Source organism: Gobio gobio (assembly GCF_949357685.1).
Source record: "Gobio gobio genome assembly, chromosome: 1".
Lineage (NCBI taxonomy): Eukaryota > Metazoa > Chordata > Actinopteri > Cypriniformes > Gobionidae > Gobio > Gobio gobio.
In genome coordinates, this window is record NC_137097.1 from 40,763,866 (window position 1) to 40,787,685 (window position 23,820).

Below are 23,820 nucleotides of genomic sequence, written 5' to 3' on the forward strand. Positions count from 1 at the left end.
AACTTTGATGAAGCTGAAATAATTTGGATACTTCAAAGTACAAGCCAGAATTCGAGTATTTTATTTGAGAGTTATATGCTAAATAATTTATACTCCAAACCCCCTTTCTTAATAATAATCTAATAATGAATCAAGACGGGGGGGAAATATCATAAGACAGAGTAGGTTTTTTTTGTTATCTCAGTGGCAAACATTTTTTATTCTTGTTTTAGAGCATCATAATCTTCAGGAAACTGTAACTTCAAAGCATTTCAGAAGCATTTTAACTAAGTTGTTTTTTCAAACTAGTTACTCTTATAACCCTGCATTGTGAAACTGTGAATATCATTGACTCTTGTGTTATAAATAAATTATGATATTCCTCATTTGTAAGTCACTTTATACATTTTAAATCTAGATAAAATGTTCATTTTAACAGAAATGTTCACATTACTGTTCAAAAGTTTGGGGTAAGTATGATTTTCTTTGAAAGAAATACTTTTATTTAGCAAGGATGCATTCAATTTATCAAAAAATTACAGTACAGACTTTTACTTTGTTAAAAAAAAATTATATTTCAAATGAATGTTGTTGTTTTTTCTATTCATTAAAGGATCCTGAAAAAATTGTCACCATTTCCAACTGATAATGATCATATTAGAATGATTTCTGATGGATGTGACACTGAAGACTGGAGTAATGATGCTGAAAATACAGCTTTGCATCACAGAAATAAAGTATATGTTAAAATATATTTCAACAGAAAACAGTTATTTTTAAAATATATTTATTTCAAATTCGTTTGTACTGAATTTTTGATGAAGCCTTGGTGAGCATAAGACACCCCAAACATTTGAAACCTTTTTGTTAGATTTATGCTTATGCACAAATTTGTTTTGTAAAATAGTTTTTATTGTTTAAATATTTGTATTTGTTTAGCAGTATAAGTACTTGTATGCACGTATGTAAAGGTTTCAAATGAAAACATACCATGGTCCAAATTATTCTGGTCCCCGGTGCAAGTATATACTTGAGCATGAGGTAAACTGCATTCTGAATATATTGAATCTCTGTTTTGAGCAGCTTACTGCAGGAACTCAGTGGATGGTCAGTGGTACGCCTACGATGACAGTACTGTTGAGCCGGTGCCTGAGGGAGACGTGTGTACTCGTGGTGCTTATATCCTGTTTTATCAGAGACGTGATGCCATTCCATCCTGGTCAGCTAACTCATTACAAGGTAAACGCTCATATCTGCATTAATGTATATCCTCATACCAAGGGCAAACAAGCAGAAAACATACTAAAGAGTGAATTATCAAGAGAATACAAGAATATTCTTTAAAAATAGTAGTATAGTTTTGTGAAGTAGATCATTTGAGCCTGTCCGATGTGCTATCTCTTTATGAAATGTAACTTGAAAATCTGCTATTGAATTACATTGTTAGAAAGGTAGCCATTTAAAATGTAATACTGACTTTTTTATTTTATTTATTTTATTGTATTATTATTTTTTACCAAAAACTCCACTCCACAGAACAGAGATCACTACAAGAGAAATGTATTTACCTTTTATTTTACACAAAATAAGTCGGGCATTCTAGGCTGAGTATCTACCCCACCATCTGAAGTTAAAATATTTATGCAGGTGGTGAGCTGCTTTTGACTTCCTTCAAAAGCATTAAAAACCCTTTCCCCAAAATTTAGAATAATAGCACTTTTTAGCATTGAGGACAAAGGCACAACCGACCTCTTGGTGACTCCAAGAGCTTTTCTACACAGCTCTCTCTTCAACATCTTGATCTCTTGACACCTTGAGAATCACATCTTCAGAATCCAAACATAAACAGAAATTATACATATGAAATAATATGTATTCAGCACAGGTCCAAAGTCAGCTTGAACACTGTGCAGCCACAAGAATAATCTTGGTGCAGAATCAGATCAGGAAAAAAACACTTGCAGGATGGATGATCTGCTGATTAGCCTGACTGGGCTCAGATATGGATTTGATTTGCTTGTCACAGGCGGTTGTTCTCTCTCACACACACACACACACACACACACACACACACACACACACACATACTGACAAAATTGAACATTGAGTTACCATTGAGTCTCTGCTGCGGTTTTTCTTCCCTCTCCATTCCTCTGAAGTTGTGCTATATGATACTTCAGCAAATCAAATCTACACAATGATATGACATGTAAAAGCATTAAAGTTATATAACCTAAAAAATCATTACGATGTCTACTGAAGCAAGCTGAGTGAACGTTTTCAATTCATTCTCTATGGGAGGTGAACGGCAGGCTGGTACATCATAAAGTCGAGCAATGTTCAACTTTATGCAAATGAGAGGTGAAAAACACAGGGTTGACAGCAAACTGATGTGAGATGAATGCAGTGATGTCTGTTCAAGCTTTTTAAAATCTGCCTGTAGTGCTGGTGGAGTCTGGTTAAATGTCATTCCTGCATATATAATTAGATTTAATTCCGATTTGAATGCACTTTGCATGCTTTCTTTGTAGCTATGTTTAGTACAATCATAGACCACTCTTAAAGGTCCCATGGCATGGCATTTTTCTATTATTTTATAATGTTTCCTGAGGTGTACTTATATTGTTAGTATGACTTTTACATCATAAAATGTCATAATTTAGAAATAAAAGGCATTTTTTCTATACTGATGTTTGTCCTCTGGCTGAAGGCCCTGCTTCAAGAGGCGTGTCTGCTGTGAGACTTCAGTAAAAACGCCCACTGTTGTGATTGGCTGACATCTTTGCATTTTAAATGAGCGGAGGGGGCGTGGTTTAACGAGGTCTATGAGGCACGAGCAGGCACGAGCTGCTGCCAGAGAGATAGATGGACCTGAGTTCACTTCACATCAGTTCTCAGCATGTCTGAACTGTTGTAGTTACAGCATATACTTCAGGTTATTAGTCTATTTCTAGTCGGAGGGGCTGTCACTCATGTCAGAAAGTTTGTAACTTTAGTAAATTAGGGATCAGCGCTGACTGGAGACGCGAACCGTTTAGAACGATTCAGTCCGATTTGGTGAACTGATTCGGTTCACTAAAAAGAACTGGTTCAAAAGAAAGATCGTTCGCGAACCGGACATCACTAATGTACCAGAGATGGAGCTCAGCGATTGCTAACAAAGTTATTTATAGTAACTACTGAGTTATGAGAGCGCTGTCAGTCAGCGCGAGTTTATTGTGTTTGTATCTGAGAGTTCTGAATAAACACGAGTCCCAGTCACACCGAGTCCGTCTTCATCATTATTACCAACTTTGTAACATATGCAAAGTACCATTACAGCTGTCGAGATGAACGAGTTAAAAATAAGTGTTGATAATAGCATTATTTTTAAAATAAAATAAAAGCGTCAGTGACGCGCGTTGAGTACACAGCGCAAACAAAGACACAACAGCAGTAAACGAATGTAATCCAGTTTATTGTGGGGCTAGGCTGGCTAGCCCGAATATGCTCACGCTTACCCCCCTTCTGCTTAATCTCACGCTGCGTTTGGTGCCTCCGCTGTGGGCCAGATGCAGTACTGGGGGTCGGGGATGTTGAAGGCCACCGGCCAGTGCAGCCCGAGCCTCGGCGTGTGTGAGGTTTATCTCTAAAGATGTTACTCTGCTGATGTTGAGCAGAAACTTATGACTGTATGCACATTTTAGAACCGATAGACGCGACGAGGACGTACAAAAACACTGACTCACAAGATATAAAAACACGAAAACACCGTTCTGTCGGGAGAGAGAGAAGCTGCAGTGTGTGCACGAATAATAAATAATTAGCTACACATCAGAAATCACTGATCACAGATCAGAAGGAACTGAAAAAAGACTTCTGTTTTCATTTGTACATCCAAACACTGAGAAACTGCCAGCGTTCACTCGTTCACAACCCATGATCATCTCGAGCGTTTGCATGGGCGTGCCAGATTCTCTGGGCGGGGGAAAGGGAGGTAACCGTTCCTGCTTGGACGTCAAACCAGGAGACTTCAGGATTGGCTCGTCTGGGCTGTCATTTTCTCAAAGGCAGAGAAAGACAGCCAGAACTCGGGTTTACACCGATCAACATTTCTATCCACTTGGGGACAATATTCAGGCTAGGGGAACTCATATTAATGTTGAAAAACCTCATAAAATGAAAATTTCATGCCATGGGACCTTTAAGGCAATTTTGTATATGAGTACATTTTACAGATGTCTGGAGTTTTGAGTGAGTTTCTTTCACAACAGTTGACACATACAATACTATTTAAAAGTTTGGGATCGGTAAGATTTTTTAAAATGTTTTTGAAAGAAGTCGTTTCTGCTCAACAAGGCTGCATTTATTTGATCAGGAATACAGTAAAAATTGTGAAATATTATTACAATTTAAAATAGCTGTTTTTATTGTAATATATTTTAAAATGTAATTTATTTCTGTGATGCAATGCTGAATTTTCAGCATCAATACTCCAGTCTTCAGTGTCACATGATTCTTCAGTAATCTTTATGATGATTTGATGCACAGGAAACATTTCTGATTATTATCTATGTATTTTTGCGGAAACCGTGATATATTTTCTCATGATTCTTTGATGAACTGAAGGTTCAAAAGCATTTTTTTGCACAGCACAGCATTTATTTGAAAAAGAAATCTTTTGTAGCATTATAAATGTCTTTATTGTAAAAAAATAAATGTTTTGCTGAATAAAAGTATTAATCCATATATTAAAAGACTAAAGTAGTGTAAGGCCCTTGAAATTCATTCCAATGAAGGTAACGATCGCGTTTCGAAGGTCACTGCGCGTTCGGTCTTTTCAGCTGGGTAGAAGGGATTATTTCCAATTCATCTTTTATCTGACTCCATTTATCATAATCTCGAATTTAGGTTAGAATGCCAATTGGTTGTTTGGTCACTTATATTTAAAGTGACCAAGTTTTCCCAGTCTTTCAGTAGCATAGTAATAATAGAAGTGAAGTGAAGTCTGAATTTCACAGGTAATTGAGATATTTAGCTAGACTGGGGAAACGTCTCGGTTACGTATGTAACCCTCGTTCCCTGAAGGAGGGAACGGAGACGTACGTCGGAACTGACCGACGAATTGGGATCTGTTTTCAGAGACCGACCTACTTCGAGTAATTAAAAACGAGCCAATAAACATTGGCATGCGATCACGCATTCCACGCACCGCCCCGCGTTGCGGGTATAAATAAGGAAGTGGAAGTGCCGCATACCGTTTTCAACTGAGGAGCCGAGATAAGTGGCTCGGGCCTTCAGCTGAAGCACAGCCCCTGGCGACGGGACGTACGTCTCCGTTCCCTCCTTCAGGGAACGAGGGTTACATACGTAACCGAGACGTTCCCTTTCAGTCGGTCACGTTCGACGTACGTCGGAACTGACCGACGAATTGGGATCCCTACCAACACGCCAGGAGGCTGGCCCTTCCAGCGTCCTGCCTGAGCTCGCTGGACCACTCCTATGTTAGAGTGGGAGTCAGGGCTCCGGGCAGGGAAGGACAGTCACTGCTGTTCCTGCAAGACCCACTCAGCGTGACTATTGGATAACGCTGGGAAAGCGTGCCCGTCTCGGGAGATGGAACGCTGCGGACCACATCCTTCAATGGAAGGAGAGGTGGAATACACATAAGGACTAACCTAGCAGGGTAGTGCAACAAATGGCAGTCTCTGGAGTGGACCCAACCTGGTTCCAGGGGGGGAAGAACACAGCCAGAGACGACAGAGGAAGCTCTGTCGAGGGAAAGACACGGGGCTAGCCGAGTAGGGTAGCTGATACCGTGGAAAATACACATATGGGGTAGCCTAGAGGGGACCGCAACATATGGAACCCAGCCTACACACACGTTCCACAAGCATACAGGTGCAGGCCTGGCATCAGACGGCCGCCACGTCTGACACCGAAGGGGTGACGGAGGAACTCACAGGGTTAGCCGAACTTCGGGGAACACGACTGGAGCAAAAATAGACGCACGTATCCGGCCCAGAGGGCGGGAGTGGCGTATGCAAGCCGACACTAGAACGGGCACTTAGCGCTGCTGGCCACTGGGGGCGAGAATGCGGGAAGATACCGGCTCTACACGGAGGCTATAAAATCTAGCGAACGTGTTAGGTGTCGCCCAGCCCGCAGCTCTACATATATCTGTCAGCGAGGCGCCTTGAGCCAACGCCCAGGAAGAAGCAACACTCCTTGTTGAGTGTGCTCGCAACCCGAACGGGCAAGGTACGTCTTGGGACTGGTAGGCCAAGACAATGGCATCCACTATCCAGTGGGCCAACCTCTGCTTGGAGACAGCCTTTCCCTTCTGCTGGCCTCCGTAACAGATGAAGAGCTGCTGTGAGGATCTGAAGCTCTGAGTCCGGTCAACGTAAGCGCGAAGAGCGCGGACGGGACACAACAAAGCTAGGGCTGGGTCTGCCTCCTCCGAAGGCAGCGCTTGCAGGTTCACCACCTGGTCCCGAAAGGGAGTGGTAGGAACCTTGGGCACGTATCCAGGCCGGGGTCTCAGGACAACGTGAGAGTTGGCCGGCCCGAATTCTAGGCACGATTCGTCGACCGAGAGTGCATGCAGGTCCCCTACCCTCTTGATTGAGGCCAATGCAATCAGGAGAACTGTCTTCATGGACAGGATTTTTATCTCAACAGACTGCAAAGGCTCAAATGGGGGGCCCTGAAGTGCTCTGAGCACCAGGGCTAAGTCCCAAGAGGGTATCGAGGTAGAACGAGGAGGATTTAGTCTCCTCGCACCTCTGAGGAACCTGACGATTAAGTCGTGCTTACCTAAGGATTTACCGTCTACTGCATCATGATACGCCGCTATTGCTGCGACGTACACTTTGAGGGTGGAGGGAGACAGCCTTCGATCCAACCCATCCTGCAGGAAGGAAAGCACAACGTTAATCGAACACTTTCGGGGGTCTTCCCGGCGGGAAGAGCACCACTCGACGAACAGGTTCCACTTCAGAGAGTAGAGGCGCCTCGTAGAGGGGGCTCTAGCTGAAGCGATGGTGTCTACCACTGCTTGTGGTAGGCCACCTAGAACCTCCGCGTCCCGTCCAGGGACCAGACATGGAGATTCCAGAGGTCTGGACGCGGGTGCCATAGAGTGCCCTGCCCCTGAGAAAGCAGGTCCTTCCTCAGGGGGATCGGCCAGGGAGGGGCTGTCGCGAGGAGTGTGAGTTCTGGGAACCAGGTCCGGTTGGGCCAGTAGGGCGCAACTAACAAGACCTGCTCCTCGTCCTCCCTGACCTTGCACAGTGTCTGTGCGAGAAGGCTCACTGGGGGGAACGCATACTTGCGTAGGTCCCGGGGCCAGCTGTGCGCCAGTGCATCTATGCCTAAGGTACCTCCGGTCAGGGAGTAGTACCACTGGCAATGGGTCGAGTCCGGAGAAGCGAACAGGTCTACCTGTGCAACTCCGAAGTGGTCCCATATCAGCTGGACGCTCCGGGGGTGGAGTCGCCATTCGCCCGGAGGTGTCGACTGGCGAGAGAGCTCGTCGGCTGTCTGGTTCAGCGCACCTGGGATGTGAATGGCACGAAGTGACCTCACAAACTTCTGACTCCACAGGAGGAGATGGCGGGCGAGCCGGAGCATGCAACGGGAGCGTAGACCACCCTGACGGTTGATGTACGCAACGGCCGCAGTGCTGTCCGAACGGACCAGTACGTGCTTGCCCCGAAGCGGTTTCTTGAACCGGGCCAGGGCAAGACGTACCGCCAGTAACTCTAGGCAATTGATATGCCAACGCAGTTGGGGCCCCGTCCACAGACCCGAAACTGCGTGCCCGTTGTACGTGGCCCCCCAGCCCGTGGATGAGGCATCCGTGAAGACCACAGCATGCCTCGACACCTGTTCTAAGGACACTCCGGCCCGGAGAAACGAGGGGTCTGACCACGGACTGAAGGTTTGGCGACAGTAAGGAGTAACTAGGACCCGGTACTGACCGCTCTGCCACGCCCATCTCGGGACTCGGTCGTGCAACCAGCGTTGAAGCGGTCTCATATGAAGCAATCCGAGCGGCGTTACCGCGGCTGCAGATGCCATATGCCCCAGGAGCCTCTGAAAGAATTTCAGTGGGACCGCTGTCCTGCCTTTGAACGTATTCAAGCAGTTCAACACTGACCGGACGCGCTCTGGAGTGAGGCGCGCTGTCCGGCTGACCGAATCCAGCTCCATACCGAGATAAGAGATCCTCTGCGCGGGGCAGAGTTTGCTCTTCTCTCGGTTGACCCGAAGTCCCAACAGGCTGAGGTGACTGAGCACCATGTCCCTGTGTTCGCACAACTGCTCCCGAGACTGGGCGAGTATGAGCCAGTCGTCGAGATAGTTGAGTAAGCGAACGCCGCGTTCTCTGAGCGGAACAATGGCTGCCTCGACGACCTTCGTGAAGACGCGAGGCGACAGGGACAGCCCGAAGGGCAAGACTTTGTACTGATATGCCCTCCCCTCGAACGCAAAGCGCAGGAACGGTCTGTGTCGAGGAAGGATAGAGACATGAAAGTACGCGTCCTTCAGGTCGATCGCTGCGAACCAATCTCGGGGACGGATGCATTGGAAAACATTTTGACATTTCGTTAACATTTTGAACGGAAGCTTGTGCAGGGCCCGATTCAGAATGCGCAGGTCCAAGATTGGCCTTAACCCACCCCCTTTCTTGGGTACAATGAAGTAGGGGCTGTAGAACCCCGACCTCATATCGGCAGGAGGAACCGGCTCGACCGCGCCCTTCGCCAGCAGGACATCGATCTCGGACCGCAAGACATGGGCATCGCTGCTCCGCACGGAGGTGAAGAGGATGCCCTTGTACTTGGGAGGCCGGCGTGCGAATTGAATCGCATAGCCGAGTCTGATGGTACGGATGAGCCAGCGAGACGGCCTGGGGAGACCTAGCCAGGCCCCCAGAGACCGAACTAGCGGGACCAACGGCACCACAGACGTACCCGGGGTGAGGCAGCGAGGTGGAGTATTCAGACCCGACTCGGGAGGCCCGGAGGCGGCCCGGAGTGTTGTCTGAATACTCCAGGTGGGGCAGAGAGTGGGTGAGAAGGCCCGGGGGCGTCCTCGGTGCCCACTCTGCTGCCCCCTGGCGAGGGGTGAGAGGGAAGGAAAGGAGTGGCAAGGCCCGGGGGCGTCGCGCACTGCCAACCTGTCCCTCTCGGGGCTCAGGGAGGGAAGAAACTGCTCTTTTATTGAGAATGTGGGTACCGCTGGGATGTTTCCGGTACCAGTCTTGACATTCTCCCCCCGGTCCTCCTCCGGGGGGAGGAGGGGTGCGGACAACACCTCCCCTGGAGCAGCTCCTCTTCTCCCTGGGCTCCCCGTGTCAGGGCCGCTTGCCCTTGCGCTTGCCTGCCGACTTCGCGGGCCCCGACACGGGTTGGGCGGCACCCTGACGGCCGGCACCCTGCTTCCCCGATGGTGGAGGCTGCTGCTTGGGTTTAGCAGGGGCGGAGGCGGCCGCAGGGGGACGCCCTCGGCGACGAGCAGGCGGAGGTGCAGCCGGCGACTGGGTGGAGGCAGCAGCAGGTCGCCGGGGCAGGATGTTCTTGATGGCCTCCGTCTGCTTCTGTGCCACCGAGAACTGCTGGGCGAAGCTCTCGATGGCGTCGCCGAAGAGGCCGGCCTGACAGACAGGGGCGTTGAGGAACCGCACTTTGTCGGTCTCACGCATATCTGCCAGGTTCAGCCAAAGGTGGCGTTCCTGGACCACCAGAGTGGACATCGCCCGACCCAGGGTGCGTGCGGCAACTTTCGTCGCCCGGAGGGCGAGGTCCGTTGCGGTACGCAGTTCCTGCATAACCCCTGGGTCGGAACTACCCTCGTGCAATTCCTTGAGCGCCTTGGCCTGGTAGACCTGCAGGAGCGCCATGGCATGCAGAGAAGACGCGGCTTCTCCACAGGCTGTGTAGGTCTTGCCCGTTAGACTGGACGAGAACCTACACGCCCGGGAGGGGAGACGTGGATGCCCGCGCCAGTCGGAGCCGGTCTTAGGACACAGTTGCATCGCAACCGACCGTTCCACTGGAGGGACCTCCACGTAACCCTTAGCCGCGCCTCCATCGAGGGTAGTGAGGACGGAGGAACTCGCTGATCGTGCACGAGCGCTGTAGGGCGCCGTCCACGACTTCGTGAGCTCCTGATGCACTTCCGGAAAGAATGGTACTGGGGCGGGGCGCTGAGAACCAGCACGGGCCGTCCCGAGATACCAATCGTCCAACCGCGAGGGTTCGGGACACGGTGGAGGGTTCCACTCGAGCCCGACACTCGCGGCGGCCCGGGAAAGCATAGCCGTGAGCTCTGGATCAGACTCGGGCAACGGTGCCACACCCGAAGGGGGCAACGCAGCCGAATCCTCATCTCCAGAGTCCATTAGCTCGTCCCCCGATGCAGCTATCGATAACATGTCCTCAGCAGGAGCCCCGAAAGAAACGGGTGGCCCCCCATGGGAAGGACCACCGCGATCTTCCGGGAACTGCGCCGGCGCAGCGGAGGGGGGAGGGGCCCGAGCAGCCTGTTGACTGGGCGGGGTTGCCCTGACCGTCACCCTCAGATCTCCACCAAAGGTATCAGCCAAAGTAGCAGCCCTCTGCTTTGCAGCGGGAGGACCACTAGATCGGGGGATACGCAATGGGACTCCGCCCCTTTTGAGGTATTGGAGCCTAGACCGTAGCACTGCGATGGTCATGTTCGCGCAGTGCGAACATGACTCATCCACGAAAACCGCCTCTGCGTGCTGAACGCCCAAACACGAGAGACAGCGATCGTGTCCGTCAACTGGGGACAGAAATCGACGGCATCCAGAAACACACGGTTTGAATGACATCTTGAAAAAGACGCAGGGTCAAACCGTGTTGCTCTTTTAGTGAGAGAAAAAACCGCTCCGACAGTGCCGAGGCACACAGGGGAAATGGCCGCGGCTCACAGCAGTTCAAAGGTGCAAGCCCGCTGTGAGCACTCAATGAGAAAACGCCCAGCGAGCTGTGGAAACAGCTGTTTGTTTTCTTCGGAGTCTCGCGACCACCGCTGCAAGGCACCGTCACACCGACACTGGACCGGAACAGGTAGGACTTTTCTTCTCTCCGCTCGTAAGATGAAAAAACTCTCCGTAGGAACACCAGAATACTGAATGCTCGGCTCCGAAGTTGAAAGCGGTATGCGGCACTTCCACTTCCTTATTTATACCCGCAACGCGGGGCGGTGCGTGGAATGCGTGATCCCATGCCAATGTTTATTGGCTCGTTTTTAATTACTCGAAGTAGGTCGGTCTCTGAAAACAGATCCCAATTCGTCGGTCAGTTCCGACGTACGTCGAACGTGACCGACTGAAAGGGAACCCTGTACTTTCATTTCTACTGCTTGTGTCACACTTTTGCGGGAACCAATCACAGACTGGCTTATCCACCTGGCGCACTATTAGCGGGTTTAACACAATGACGGATAGAGAAGTGATGGATTTATGCCCGTTGATCACACCTCTTGTGGTCTGATTGGTTGAAGGACTATCCAATTGCTTACAGAGTCATTTGAATTATGCTCATTTAACACGCCACTTGTGCAGTAGAAAATACATAGCAGACTCCTCAGACCAATGTTCAATCTTAAATTGAGCTTGGTCTGGGGATGGCCAGACAAATATTTAGCCATTATTACTAACAAAATATTTACTTTTAAAACGTGACATGCACTGTGCACATTCAAAAAAAATTGGCTAGGTTTTCTAAATGAGTGCTAAAATTGTTATGCTAACCCTCTGGTGCTCTGTTTTCTCAATGTAACTTTTTTTTTTTTTTTAGAGCTTTTTTACTTCATCTGAATGGTACAAAACTTAGTAAAGGTTTTGACACTTGCTATGTGAACACACACATACACAAAATCATGGACATGATATGAAAAGGTTAAATGGTCCTGATAAAAAAAAGTCATACTTATACTCCTCATGGACTGCTTTGGAAATTAATTGGAAACTAGTTTCATCTAGTTGTGCCCAAACTAAATCTTACTGAAAGCTCATTTTTTTAAGATATAAAGCTCAAATTTGGAACCCAGCTTGTTTAGATTTATGGCTTTGATTTTCTCACAGTTTTTGAAAAATATACGTTTCATCTAAAAATTGACAATAGAATGTTTGTGCATTTTTCATAGCAATAAATAAAATGTATCCCCCAGTTTCACAGACAAGGCTTAAGCTAGTCCCAGACTAAAATGTATGTTTGAGCTGTTTTAACTGAAAGAAACTTGCACCAACATATTTTAAAACATGTCAGTGCCATTGTTTTGTCTCAAGATGCACATCAGTAATGTTTTATTTTTCAGGGCATGTTTATAAAAGATATTTAAATGTCCTAGTTGAACTAGGCCTAATCCTGACTTAATCTAAGCCCTGTCTGTGAAACCAGGCATATCACTTTTTAAATACACTTTTTAAAACTTTTTTCACATCAGCAAAAATCTGCCAAGTGTCTTCTTTAAAAAGAGACCAAACTTAAGTCTGCACTTTAACCATTCAAGATTTGTGACCGTTTAAGTTAGAAATTTCATTTTCAGGCCCATGCTCAAAAAGTGAATAAATGGATTATAACTACTGCATACATTTAAGGGTACATTTTGTCTGTAAGGGTACTGTCTAAACGCACAGTTACCTGACAAATATTTTTAAAGTAAACCTGACTCTCCATTTTCTTCCACCCCAGATAGGGGATTTCATCTTAATTTTTATTTCCTTTTAATTTCCTTTTAATTCCTAGTATAACTGTTATACTATATATATTTTTATTTTATTCACTTATAACTATTTTAACTTCATTTCTGTGTAAAGCACTTTGAATGGCCACTGTGTATGAAATGTGCTATACAAATAAACTTGCCTTGCCTTGCCTTAATTTAATACCATAAAATCCCCTAAAAAAATACAAAATAGTCAGAATATAAACACTTATTATAGGCGTAGCGTAGTGATTCAGGGTAAGGAAGTGGTAAAATCATTCAGGGTAAAATCCCAAAATGAGGGATTCATGCTGTACTCGCTCATTATATACATTTTGTATATTTTGAAAAAAAATATTTACATAGTGTACCTTTTAAGGTATTTTAAAATATTTTTGGGGAAAGTGGGGCATTTAAGTGTTAAAATGGGATAAGAAAAATGTTTCAGTGAGTTGCTCTTCAGTGATATATGCTAAATCTTACATTATAATACATTTTGATGTTCAAAGGTGCTGTTATTAGCCATGAAATATCATGCAGAGGCCTTAGGTTGCTCCCATTTTCACACAGTAGAAACAAGTTCTGTGGAGTCTGAGTTGAGCCGTTTGAACTGTTGTGAACAGCTTGAAAACAACAGTTCAAAATAAAATAACTGAACTGTCAGGTACACGTTTGTGGAATTAAAGCGATTATCTTTGGTGTTCGCTGTTGTGCTCAGATCAAACTTACATAAGTCACCTCCATGCTAACGTGCCCCAGAGCATTTATGTATGAACTTTAAAAACTCTCAAATATGTCTATTTGAAGCTTGTGATGTGCTTCGACAAATAGTTCTGAAATATGAGAGCTCATTTGCTCATGCCTGATCCAGAGAATGTGCTGTTCCTACTTTCTATAGCTGACTTATTATAGGGATAGTTCAAGAATATGAAAACTCTTTTATGTCATTCCAAACCTGTGTGACTTTGTTTCTTCTGCAGAACACAAAAGAAAATATTTTAAAGAATGTTGGGGTCTAAACAACATTGGACATTCATTGTATGGATTGAGACACGGGGACATTTTAAAAAATGTTGTATTACACAGAAGAATACCATCCTTCCCACATAAAAACGTGACAGTCACATAAAAAGAATAAAAAGGCATCTCAATGAAAGGTTGTGTCTCAATGTATCTATTCTGTCAATCCGTTGACATTCTCGTTGTCGTCAAAGAGTCATTCTTTCATATGCTGTATGTTTCCAATGTTCTGGTTATGCACCAGCAGTCCCCCAGCATCTTACAATCATTTGTATGCATACCGTTATACTTGTTTGGACTCATTCCATCTCATCTTCATGGGTGTTTAATAGACCAGACTCCCACATACAAAGGCTAGAGCAAAATGAGAACAGGGTTCATGGTATTTTCAGGAACCTAAAACCAAAATGCTTGACCATTAAAGCATGAAATAAGTCTCTTTGCTCAGTTCCACAGTGCTAGGGTTCAGCTACATGTGCATTTCATTTTATTTACAGAAAACAAACAGCATTATGACTTGCATGAAATGGGTAATGTTAACTTGGCTACTTTTGACCCACAGGTTCCTCCAGCTCCTCTATATCAGATCACTGGCTCATCCGATTGAATGCGGATGGCCGGATTTCCAATTCTACTTGCAAACTGTCCAATTCATCTTCAGCTCCTGAGCCCCAAACACCACACGTTCCTGTCATCCATGAGCCTCTAAATGAAGACAATGGTCAGTATAAGTCTACTACTTCTCTTAAAACAATAATTAGTATTTCTTTTACAGTGTATAGAAGTCATATGTAAACTGCTCCTATTGAGTCCTATTGAGACACTGAATGAAAAAGGAAAGTCTCTGGCTTTCTAATAATAATTATTAAATTTTTAGATGTAATCAAGTCAAGTCACATTCATTTAAATAGCTCTTTATAAAATACAGGTTTTTTTTGTTTTGTTTTTTCAATTAAATAGTGGCTTTCATAACTTGTTTTGGTAACACTACAATAAGGTTTCATTAGTTAATGTATTAACTAACATGAACTAACCATGAGCAGTACATTTGTTACTGTATTTGTTCATCTTTGTTAATGTTAGTAACAAACGTTAGGAGATTTATTCAAATATACATTAAATAACAGGTTAAGGAAAATTGCCAACACATTACAATAAGGTTCCACTTGTTAGTTAAAGGGATAGTTCACCCAATTAATTACTTACCCTCATGTTGTTCCAAACCCGTAAGATCTTCGTTCATCTTCGGAACACAAATGAAGATATTTTTTTTTAAATCTGAGCTTTCTGACCCTATATAGCCTACAACGTTATTAACACTTTCAAGGCCCAGAAAGGTAGTGAAAGGTATGTGACTACAGTGGTTCATCCTTAATGTTATAAGCGGAGAGATTACTTTGTGTGCGCTTTAATGATTTAATGTTAATTTCAACATTTACTAATGCATTATTAAAATCAAAAAGTGTATCTGTTAACATTTAATTTAATAGATTAACACAATCTAACAATGAACAGTTATCTAATGTTATCGAATGCATTAACTAATAGGACCTTATTGTAAAGTGTCAGCAGAAAATGCATATGCTTAACAATATTTATGATTTTATGACGCATCAAAACTACATTAGCAAATTTGGTCACACTTTAGATTGAGGTCCAAATCTCACTATTAACTAACTATTAACTACGAACAACCGTAAAATAAACTCAAAAATAGATTCTGCATGTCACGTTTCGCCACAAACAGTTCATTACGATTTCAGACCATGTGTGTCGCAACTCACATGTGACTTACTAGCCCTCCATTTTTTTGCTTTTAGGTGTTGTTGAGCCGACGCCATTTGTACGGAGCATCCGGGGTCACAGCATGAGTATGCGCTACCACTCAAAATCCAAGACGGGCCCAAGCAAAGTTCTTCCACTACGCTGGTCATTTGCTTCCAAGGACCGCAGAAAGCCCTCCAGCGTAGCTCCACAATCCGGAAACGATGAGCTGGTGGAGTACCTTGAGTCAGGCCGGCGGCCTCGATGTACCAAGGAGCCCATAGTCAGCCTCGTAGCTAGTCCTTCACAGGTGAAAGCCCAGCTTCGCGAGGACGATTCCCTGAGTTCCCCCAGCTGTAGCAGTAGTCTCAACGGTGTGGAGCGGAGTAGCTATCAAGGTCCGGATTCGCCCAGGCTACCCGAAGGCCAGAGCAGACCATTATCGGACGTTAACGGTATCAGTTGCGATGGCTCATGGGCCAAAGCCGGCTTGACAGCAACCAGGCAGGAGCACGAAAGGACTCAAGCAAGCAAGTCGCTTCAAGGTTCCCCTACTGCACTCCCCAACGGCACTAGCAACAGTGCATCTCATTCCAGAGACTCTACGTTAAAACGCATTCGAAACCAGGCGGCTGCAGCTAGCAGGATTCATCCCAGCCAGACGCAGACGGCCCCCGGGGAAAGCAGGAGTAAGGGTGGCATCCTTCCCATCATCAGCAAGGAGGTGGGTCACGGAAAAACGCTTTCCAGTAAGAGCTTGACCAAACTCTCTCTATCCAACGGCACTCTGAATGGGAAGAGCATTGAGGCAAGGAAAACCGGTACTGCTCACAAGAGTGGCAATAAAATGGTTAGTAGCAGAGAAAACCAGGTTTGTTCAAGCACAGCTAATATAAAACGCGCACACAGCTCATCCAGTATTCAGAGCAGGCTAGATATGACTTTAAAAAGGACATTGTCTCTCCAAAGAAATGGTCCATTGGTGCCAACCGCCCATAAAGGACTTGCGGTTGATAAATCCTCCTATGCAACACTACAGAGAATCAGATACAGCAGCACTTCACTTGGCAGACAGAGACCTGTGCCCGAGTCCTGCTTCTGATAGTGTTTGTATATGTGTTATGCATCTGGCAATGTTTAAAAGTGTACACTATTGCTCTTTTCCAAAACCTAGTAAGCATTGTGTGCACCTTGTTTTTGCCAAATTCAAGGCAGGAACCCAATGTTGAAAACAGTTGTGCTGCTTAGTTACAGCTTGATTGGAAATGAGGCACAAAAAAATTTCCTCTCACATCGCATGTATTGAAATCAGTTGCGAGTTTCCCATTTGTATGACAGTTTCTGCCGATATAGAGCATCCAAATTGTTTCTAATACAATAAAGATGCTGCCTTAGAAGATACACTATTTTGCCAAAAGTATTGGGACCCCTCCAAATCATTGACTTCAGGTGTTCCAATCATTTCCATGGCCACAGGTGTATAAAATCAAGCACCTAGGCATGCAGACGCTTCTACAAACATTTGTGAAAGAATGGGTCGCTCTCAGGAGCTCAGTGAATTCAAGCGTGATACTGTGATAGGTTGCCACCTGTGCAATAAGTACATTCATCCTCACTACTAAATATTCCACGGTCAACTGTTAGTGGGATTATAACAAAGGGGAAGCAGTTGGGAACAACAGCAACTCAGCCACGAAGTGGTAGGCCACGTAAAATCACAGAGCGGGGTCGGCACATGCTGAGGCGCACAGTGCGACGAAGCTGCCAACTTTCTGCAGAGTCAATAGCTACAGACCACCAAACTTCATGTGGCCTTCAGATTAGCTCAAGAACAGGGCAGATGCAGTACTTGCCTGACTGCATTGTGCCAAGTGTAAAGTTTGGTGGAGGGGGGATTATGGTGTGGGTTGTTTTTCAGGGGTTGGGCTGGCCCCTTAGTTCCAGTGGAAGGAACTCTTAATGCTTCAATGCTTCATACCAAGACATTTTGGACAATTTCATGCTCCCAACTTTGTGGGAACAGTTTGGGGATGGCCCCTTCCTGTTCCAACAGGACTGTGCACCAGTGCACAAAGCAAGGTCCATAAAGACATGGATGAGCGAGTTTGGTGTGGAGGAACTTGACTGGCCTGCACAGAGTCCTGACCTCAACCAGATAGAACACCTTTGGTATGAATTAGAGCGGAGACTGGGAGCCAGACCTTCTCGTCCAACATCAGTGCCTGACCTCACAAATGCGCTTCTACAAGAATGGTCAAAAAAATCCCATAAACACACTCCTAAACCTTGTGGAAGCTGTCATGGCTGCAAAGGGTCGGCCAACTCCTTATTTAACCCTACGGATTAAGAATGGGATGTCATTAAAGTTCATGTGCAAGTAAAGGCAGGAGTCCCAAAACTTTTGGCAATATAGAGTAGCTACCTATGTAGGGTGCAGAGTGTTAGGCTCACTTGGACAATCACACTAGGTTTTGAAACAGAGCTTCTGTTTCCCCTCTCAAATCTGTTTTTCTGTATCAATTGTTGGAATGAACAATATGGAACTTGCATATCTCAAAGCCTGTTCTTAAATCCCCATTTATACCTGCAAATATGTAGCATCACACACTAGTTGCTAGAATAATTACCCGATTAGCAGTAATGAGACGGTAGGATCTGCTTAAATGTAAGATTAGAAGTCTGCTTTTTGCTTTCAGTGGACACGGTAATGCGTTTTTATGCAAGTGCCTTTTTATAATGATCTCAGGAGAGTGACGTTTGAACGAACAGAGTGGCTGTTTTTTTGGTTTTTGATTTTACTCATGAATATGCATGCACACACCTCACCACAGATGAAATAAATCCACAAACAGCACAAAGATTTATTGGTTTCACTCCCACATAATAACCTAAAATGTCACTAAATGTTTCATGTGGACCTTACTCTCTACTGGATTCCCTTGTATTTTTTCTGACAGGAATGGACTATGCAGGCACAATCAGAGACATGTGCATATCATGCTCGTTTCTGAGTTCAGTGCGTTATGTAAAAGTAGCAATATTGTCAATATTTTGTGAAGTCAAGATAAATTGGGGCATTAAAAATATGGTATCTTATATCTAACAAAAGGAATACACATGTAAAATAATTATCAGAAAAAGCAGATGCATGTCATATTCTTAAGTTAGGAAATATGGATTGGAACATAATGGTTTTCTTGTGAGTGTTTTTCTCTCATTACTGCACAGTTGTTGTTTTGTGCTATGCAAATGATACCTCAAATTGCATGGCTTGTTGACTTTTCTACCCAGCTTGGGTCAGTAAGAAATCAGGATGTAGACTTCAAGACACTAAAAACCACATTCAAGTTACAAATGGCTGAACTTTAACGTAGAGTAAAAACACTCATTAAAAATGAGGTGAAAATGTCTGGATTACGCCTTAAAATTTGCTGAACATATGACCGCAACTTAATTGTGTCTCATTAGCAAGCAAGACATGTAATTTTACTTAAGCCTGTAATGCCACTTACACTTAAAATAATTAATTAAATAATAATCCCAATGCACTTTCCAGATCTCTGGAGTGATGCTCTGTCCTCATATCACTACCTAATCTGAATATGATAATGCTGTATGTGAACTGTTCACCTGAAATTAGACACCCCATGTTATTGTTAATGTGCACTAAACCTGAAGAGCCGTGCTTATGTAATACAGGCTACTTAAAAAGCAATACATTTTGATTAATGTCGTTGGATGTAATTGTTACATGAGGAGGACATCTATTCTGAAAGATCATTTTCTCCTGTGCTTCACTGGGAGTTTTTATGCAATGTTTTTGTACCACACATTTTAATTGGATTTATTATGTGTAATTAAATATACTGTATGCTGAGACGCTTGTTAGGTAGCAAGATATCAAGCTAATCATTACACACTTTGTGTTAACACATTGCACCTAGTTTATCTTTAGGCTAATAAATGAAACGTTTTTCACAACTTTTCTAAACCCGTTTTTAATTAGTTGTTTGTTCCGTTTTGTTTTCTTCCTCAATCAATACATCTTTCACTGCCTCTGAGATTGTCATTCCTAACCTGTCATGCTATGACGCCATACAATCCAAATGTCAATACCAATATATGCTGTGAATCTGACATTGGCTGATTATTATTACAGAAATGGCAGCTATATTGCAGATATAAATAAAACCTTGTGGACATCGTAGTTGCTATTGTGCATGAGCAGCGTTATTGTGTTTTAGACATTGCTGTTTTCTCCTCTCTAACACCCAAGTTTGTCTTGGCAACAGTTTGTCAGATTTGTGCCACTCAAATGACTCTCACAAATGGGTTTAATTAAAGGGTTACTTTTGAATTTTAAAGTGAAGATCATTTGAAAATATTTAGAAAAATGTAAATATCATCAAATATACATGTGTATGTGATTTTATATATAAATATATATACATATATATACACACACACACACACACGCACCCTAATGTTGTCTTTACCTAATCAGGTAAGATACTCAAAAATATAAGTTAGTTTAACTTATTAACCTACAAAACACATAAACTTGTTATGAACTAAAAATCATAATTAATTAAAATAGCTCCCTCTGGTCTTCCTTTGATGTGACTGGCCATGCAGGAAGTTCTGCCTGGCAACAAGAGAACTAATGCATTCCCTTTCGTTCAGTCACTTCAAGTTACGTCAGTGACTGATGAATGGGGGTCCAATCTAATCACGCCATTCGGCTGTCTTCCAGTGCCCTGCACAAGTGTAAGCTCCCTGTCGTGAGACTAACATGGACAAAGGACTCGACTTAGCACAGGAATATCAAGATACACTGGGAAGCATATCCCACATGGAGAAATGCAACACAATGCCCGAAGGGAGGACTTAAGAATACACATATGACTCACGTGTGGGCTGCATATGGAGAACACTGGGGTATCCAGCCGAAGGTGGAATGTTTCAACCCCAGGGGTGTTAATGGGCTTGCCAAGGGAAAGACACCTGCTCAGAGAGGCTTACAGTGGAAATACACATGTGGGGGTTGCCCAAAGGGGGAACCATGCACATGGAGGCACCTAGCCTAACACGAGGGCTGATCGACCGGGCATGCACTCTGGTGTCGGCATCAACAGTGCTGGAGGAATTCAGGGGAAACTCACCTGAGGAATATATCGCATGTATCCAGTCCGTGGAGTGGAATGGCGAGCAAGCGATGACACGAGCAGGTCCTAGTTACTGGCTACTGTTTGAAGCGAGTACATGGGAGGACACTGGCTCCACTCAGAGATTATAAAATCTGGCGAATATGTTGGGTGTCGCCCAGCCTGCAACTCTGCAAATGTCTGTTAGTGAGGCGCCATGCGCTAGAGCCTAGGAGGAGCCCACACTCCTGGTGGCGTGTGCCCTCACTCCTAGCATGGGGGCATGGACGACCCTGCATCTGGTAAGCCAAGACAATGGCGTCCATTATCCAGCGCGACAGCCTTTGCTTGGAGAGAGCCTTTCCCTACAGTTTCCCACCATAACAGACAAAGAGCTGGTCTGAGGTCCTGAAACACTGCGTTCTGTCTACGTAAGCATGGAGGGCGCGTACTGGACAAAGCAATGCCAAGGCTGGGTCTGCCTCCTCCAAAAGCAGCGCTTGCAGGTTCACCAACTGATCTCTGAAAGGAGTGGTGGAAACCTTGGGCACGTATTCAGGCCGGGGTCTCAGGATCACGTGAGAATTGGCCGGCCAGAATTCCAGGCACGCTTCGTCAACCGAAAATGCCTGCAGCTGACGGAGGCCAAAGTGATCAGAAGCGCTGTCTTCATAGACAGGAACTTAAGCTCTACTGATGGCAAAGGCTCAAAGGGAGCTCTCTGCAGGGCAGATAAGACCACTGCGAGGTCCCAAGTGGGCATGAGGGGAGAGTGAGGAGAATTCAGTCTCCTAGCCCCCCTCAGGAACCTGATGACCAGGTCATGCTGACCGACTGCTTTTGACTCCACAAGGTTGTGGTACGCAGAGATAGCGGCCGCGTAAACCTTCAGGGTGGAAGGAGACAGCCTTTGTTCCAACCCTTCTTGGAGGAAGGAGAGCACAGACCCGATCGGGCATTTTCAGGGGTCTTCTCGACGAGAAGAACACCATGTGACGACGAGGTTCCACTTCAACGCATAGGCTTGTCTCGTGGACAAAGCCCTAGCGGACCTAGGAGGGCCCCATCTCTGAGAAAGGAGGTCCTTCCTCAGAGGAATCGAGCAGGGAGGGGCTGTCGCAAGGAGAATGAGTTCGGAGAACCAGGTCCAGCCGGGCCAATATGGGGCAAAGTTTGCAAAGATTTCAAACAAACTTCTTTCACGTTGTCATTATGGGGTAGAATTTTGAGGAAAATGGCAAACGGGTAATCCACGGAACAGGCAAGTAATCCAAAACCAGAGACAAGAAACCAGGGAAAACGCTCAGAACTGCGGTGTTACACAAGAGTCTATACAAGACTTCGCAATGAATGACTGAGATAACCAGGTTTATATAGGGTGAGGTAAACAGGGTAATGAGACACAGGTGCATGTAATCAGGGATGATGAGGAGCAGTGAGTTATGGGAAATATAGTTTGTGATGGAGTGACAGTCCGTGTTGGAGTGCCCTCTGGTGGTGATCACAGGCACTCTGGTGAATTGTGACACAGTGATACTGGCCTTTATTCATAAAAAGATGCCATTACAACAAATATTTAAAATATGCTGTCTTTAAATTGTTTCTACATTAATTTGGAGAGTAACTGAAATTATTACAATATCAAAATATTAAAAACTTTTAATTGCGATTAATCATGATTAATTACAGAAAAAAGTGATCAATTAGTTAATTTTTTTAAATCGATTCACAGCACTAATATATATTAGAAGTTCAATTATTGAAGTTCCTTTTACACATACATAACAATGTGCAAATCATAAATATTTTAGCTTTCTTTGACCAGTGACTGAAATCAATTTTTATATGATAGTAAGACACGACAAATCTGTTTCTCAGTATTTAAAGAGCAGATACATTTTAAGCAAATCTTTTATTTCAAGCTTATTTTATCAAGCAGTCTTAATTGACTTTGATTATTCACTATTAACCTACTGACTTCAAGACATTGAATTGCTTGACTGAGCTGAATAAATTAGTTTTTTTTCTTTTCTTATTTAAAGATTCTGTTTTTCTTGATGGTTCTAAGTACTTGTAAAATCAAAGGTGTGCTCTCAGAAACGCATGTTAGTATAATCTGTCATTGGCTTTTATAATAAGATATTGATTCAGACGTTTCCTCCTCCTCCTCCTCTGTATGAGTCATTCAGCCCTGCCACAGGATTAACACCCAGCTATTGGACCGTTTTATTCAAATATGTCCAATTTAATTCACGCTCCCATCATTTGAAAGCTGATTATGAGCTTGTTTGAGATGTTTCATATACCTTGGTATTGCCATCTGGTTATACAACACCCAGCCAATGTAGCCTACCCTCCACTGAAGCTCTCGAATGAAATACGGCACTGTTATAGACATTGCATCAGGTTTGAGATCAATGACATGTATTAACAAATGATGTCATTGATGTCCTAGTCATTTGAGATCAGCAGCAGAGGGTAACCAAAGACTTTATAGAAAGACAGTGCACTCTGATTATTATGAATGGGGGAAAGGACGCAACACGCAATAGAGTGGTGCAGGTGTGACGTCATTTTGTAGGCCAACCAGCAGTTAGCATCGCACTGGTTCCCTCGATAAAAACCCAACAGGATTTTCCCATAGGCTTTTGGATTATCACAAAAAACAAGCTCTGTTTTCAACAAAAGTTTATGATACTTGCACGTTTGTCCATCAAGATAATTCTCACAGATGAACACAGCTTTTATGAATTTTGAAGCCTAAATGCAGTCACCAGAAGTCAGAAGCTAAAAGCTATAAATGAGTTACACCACGGTCCCACGAATTCAACGTCACCATCACTAAGCTTTCGACAACTCTTTCAGTTTTTATCTCAAAACATTTCCCAGAACGTTAGACTAGTTTATAAGAGCACAATTATGAGCATAATGAGGCTGTGAAAGGGATGACGTTTAACCTTCCCGACAGCCCCTGTGGTCCCATTTAGCCACTTGTTAGCAACCGCCTTTTTCTAGACACGTAACAGCTTCCAAAAAATCACGAGTGGGGTAATATTGATGTATTTTATGTCGTAGAATAAAACGTGAAAGTGTTCACCACAGACCTTATTTCAGCCATTTGTGAAGATTTTCATGATGAAAAATAATCCAAACGCTAATGGATAAATCCCTTAGGGTTTTTGACAAGGGA

At 44.4% G+C, this 23,820-nt stretch overlaps 1 protein-coding gene across 2 annotated transcripts in view; it reads left to right on the top strand.

Moving 5' to 3' along the window:
* usp43b (ubiquitin specific peptidase 43b) overlaps positions 1–19,542 on the top strand; it is a 131,451-nt gene extending 111,909 nt beyond the window's left edge. For both annotated transcript variants that reach the window (XM_079829865.1, XM_079829866.1), the window contains exons 13-15: positions 1,063–1,218; positions 14,285–14,443; positions 15,543–19,542. In XM_079829865.1, the coding sequence (XP_079685991.1) occupies positions 1,063–1,218; positions 14,285–14,443; positions 15,543–16,588 (1,361 nt within the window). In that variant the 3' untranslated portion in view covers positions 16,589–19,542. The remainder of the gene's footprint in view (positions 1–1,062; positions 1,219–14,284; positions 14,444–15,542) is intronic.
* Positions 19,543–23,820: the final 4,278 nt, after the last annotated feature.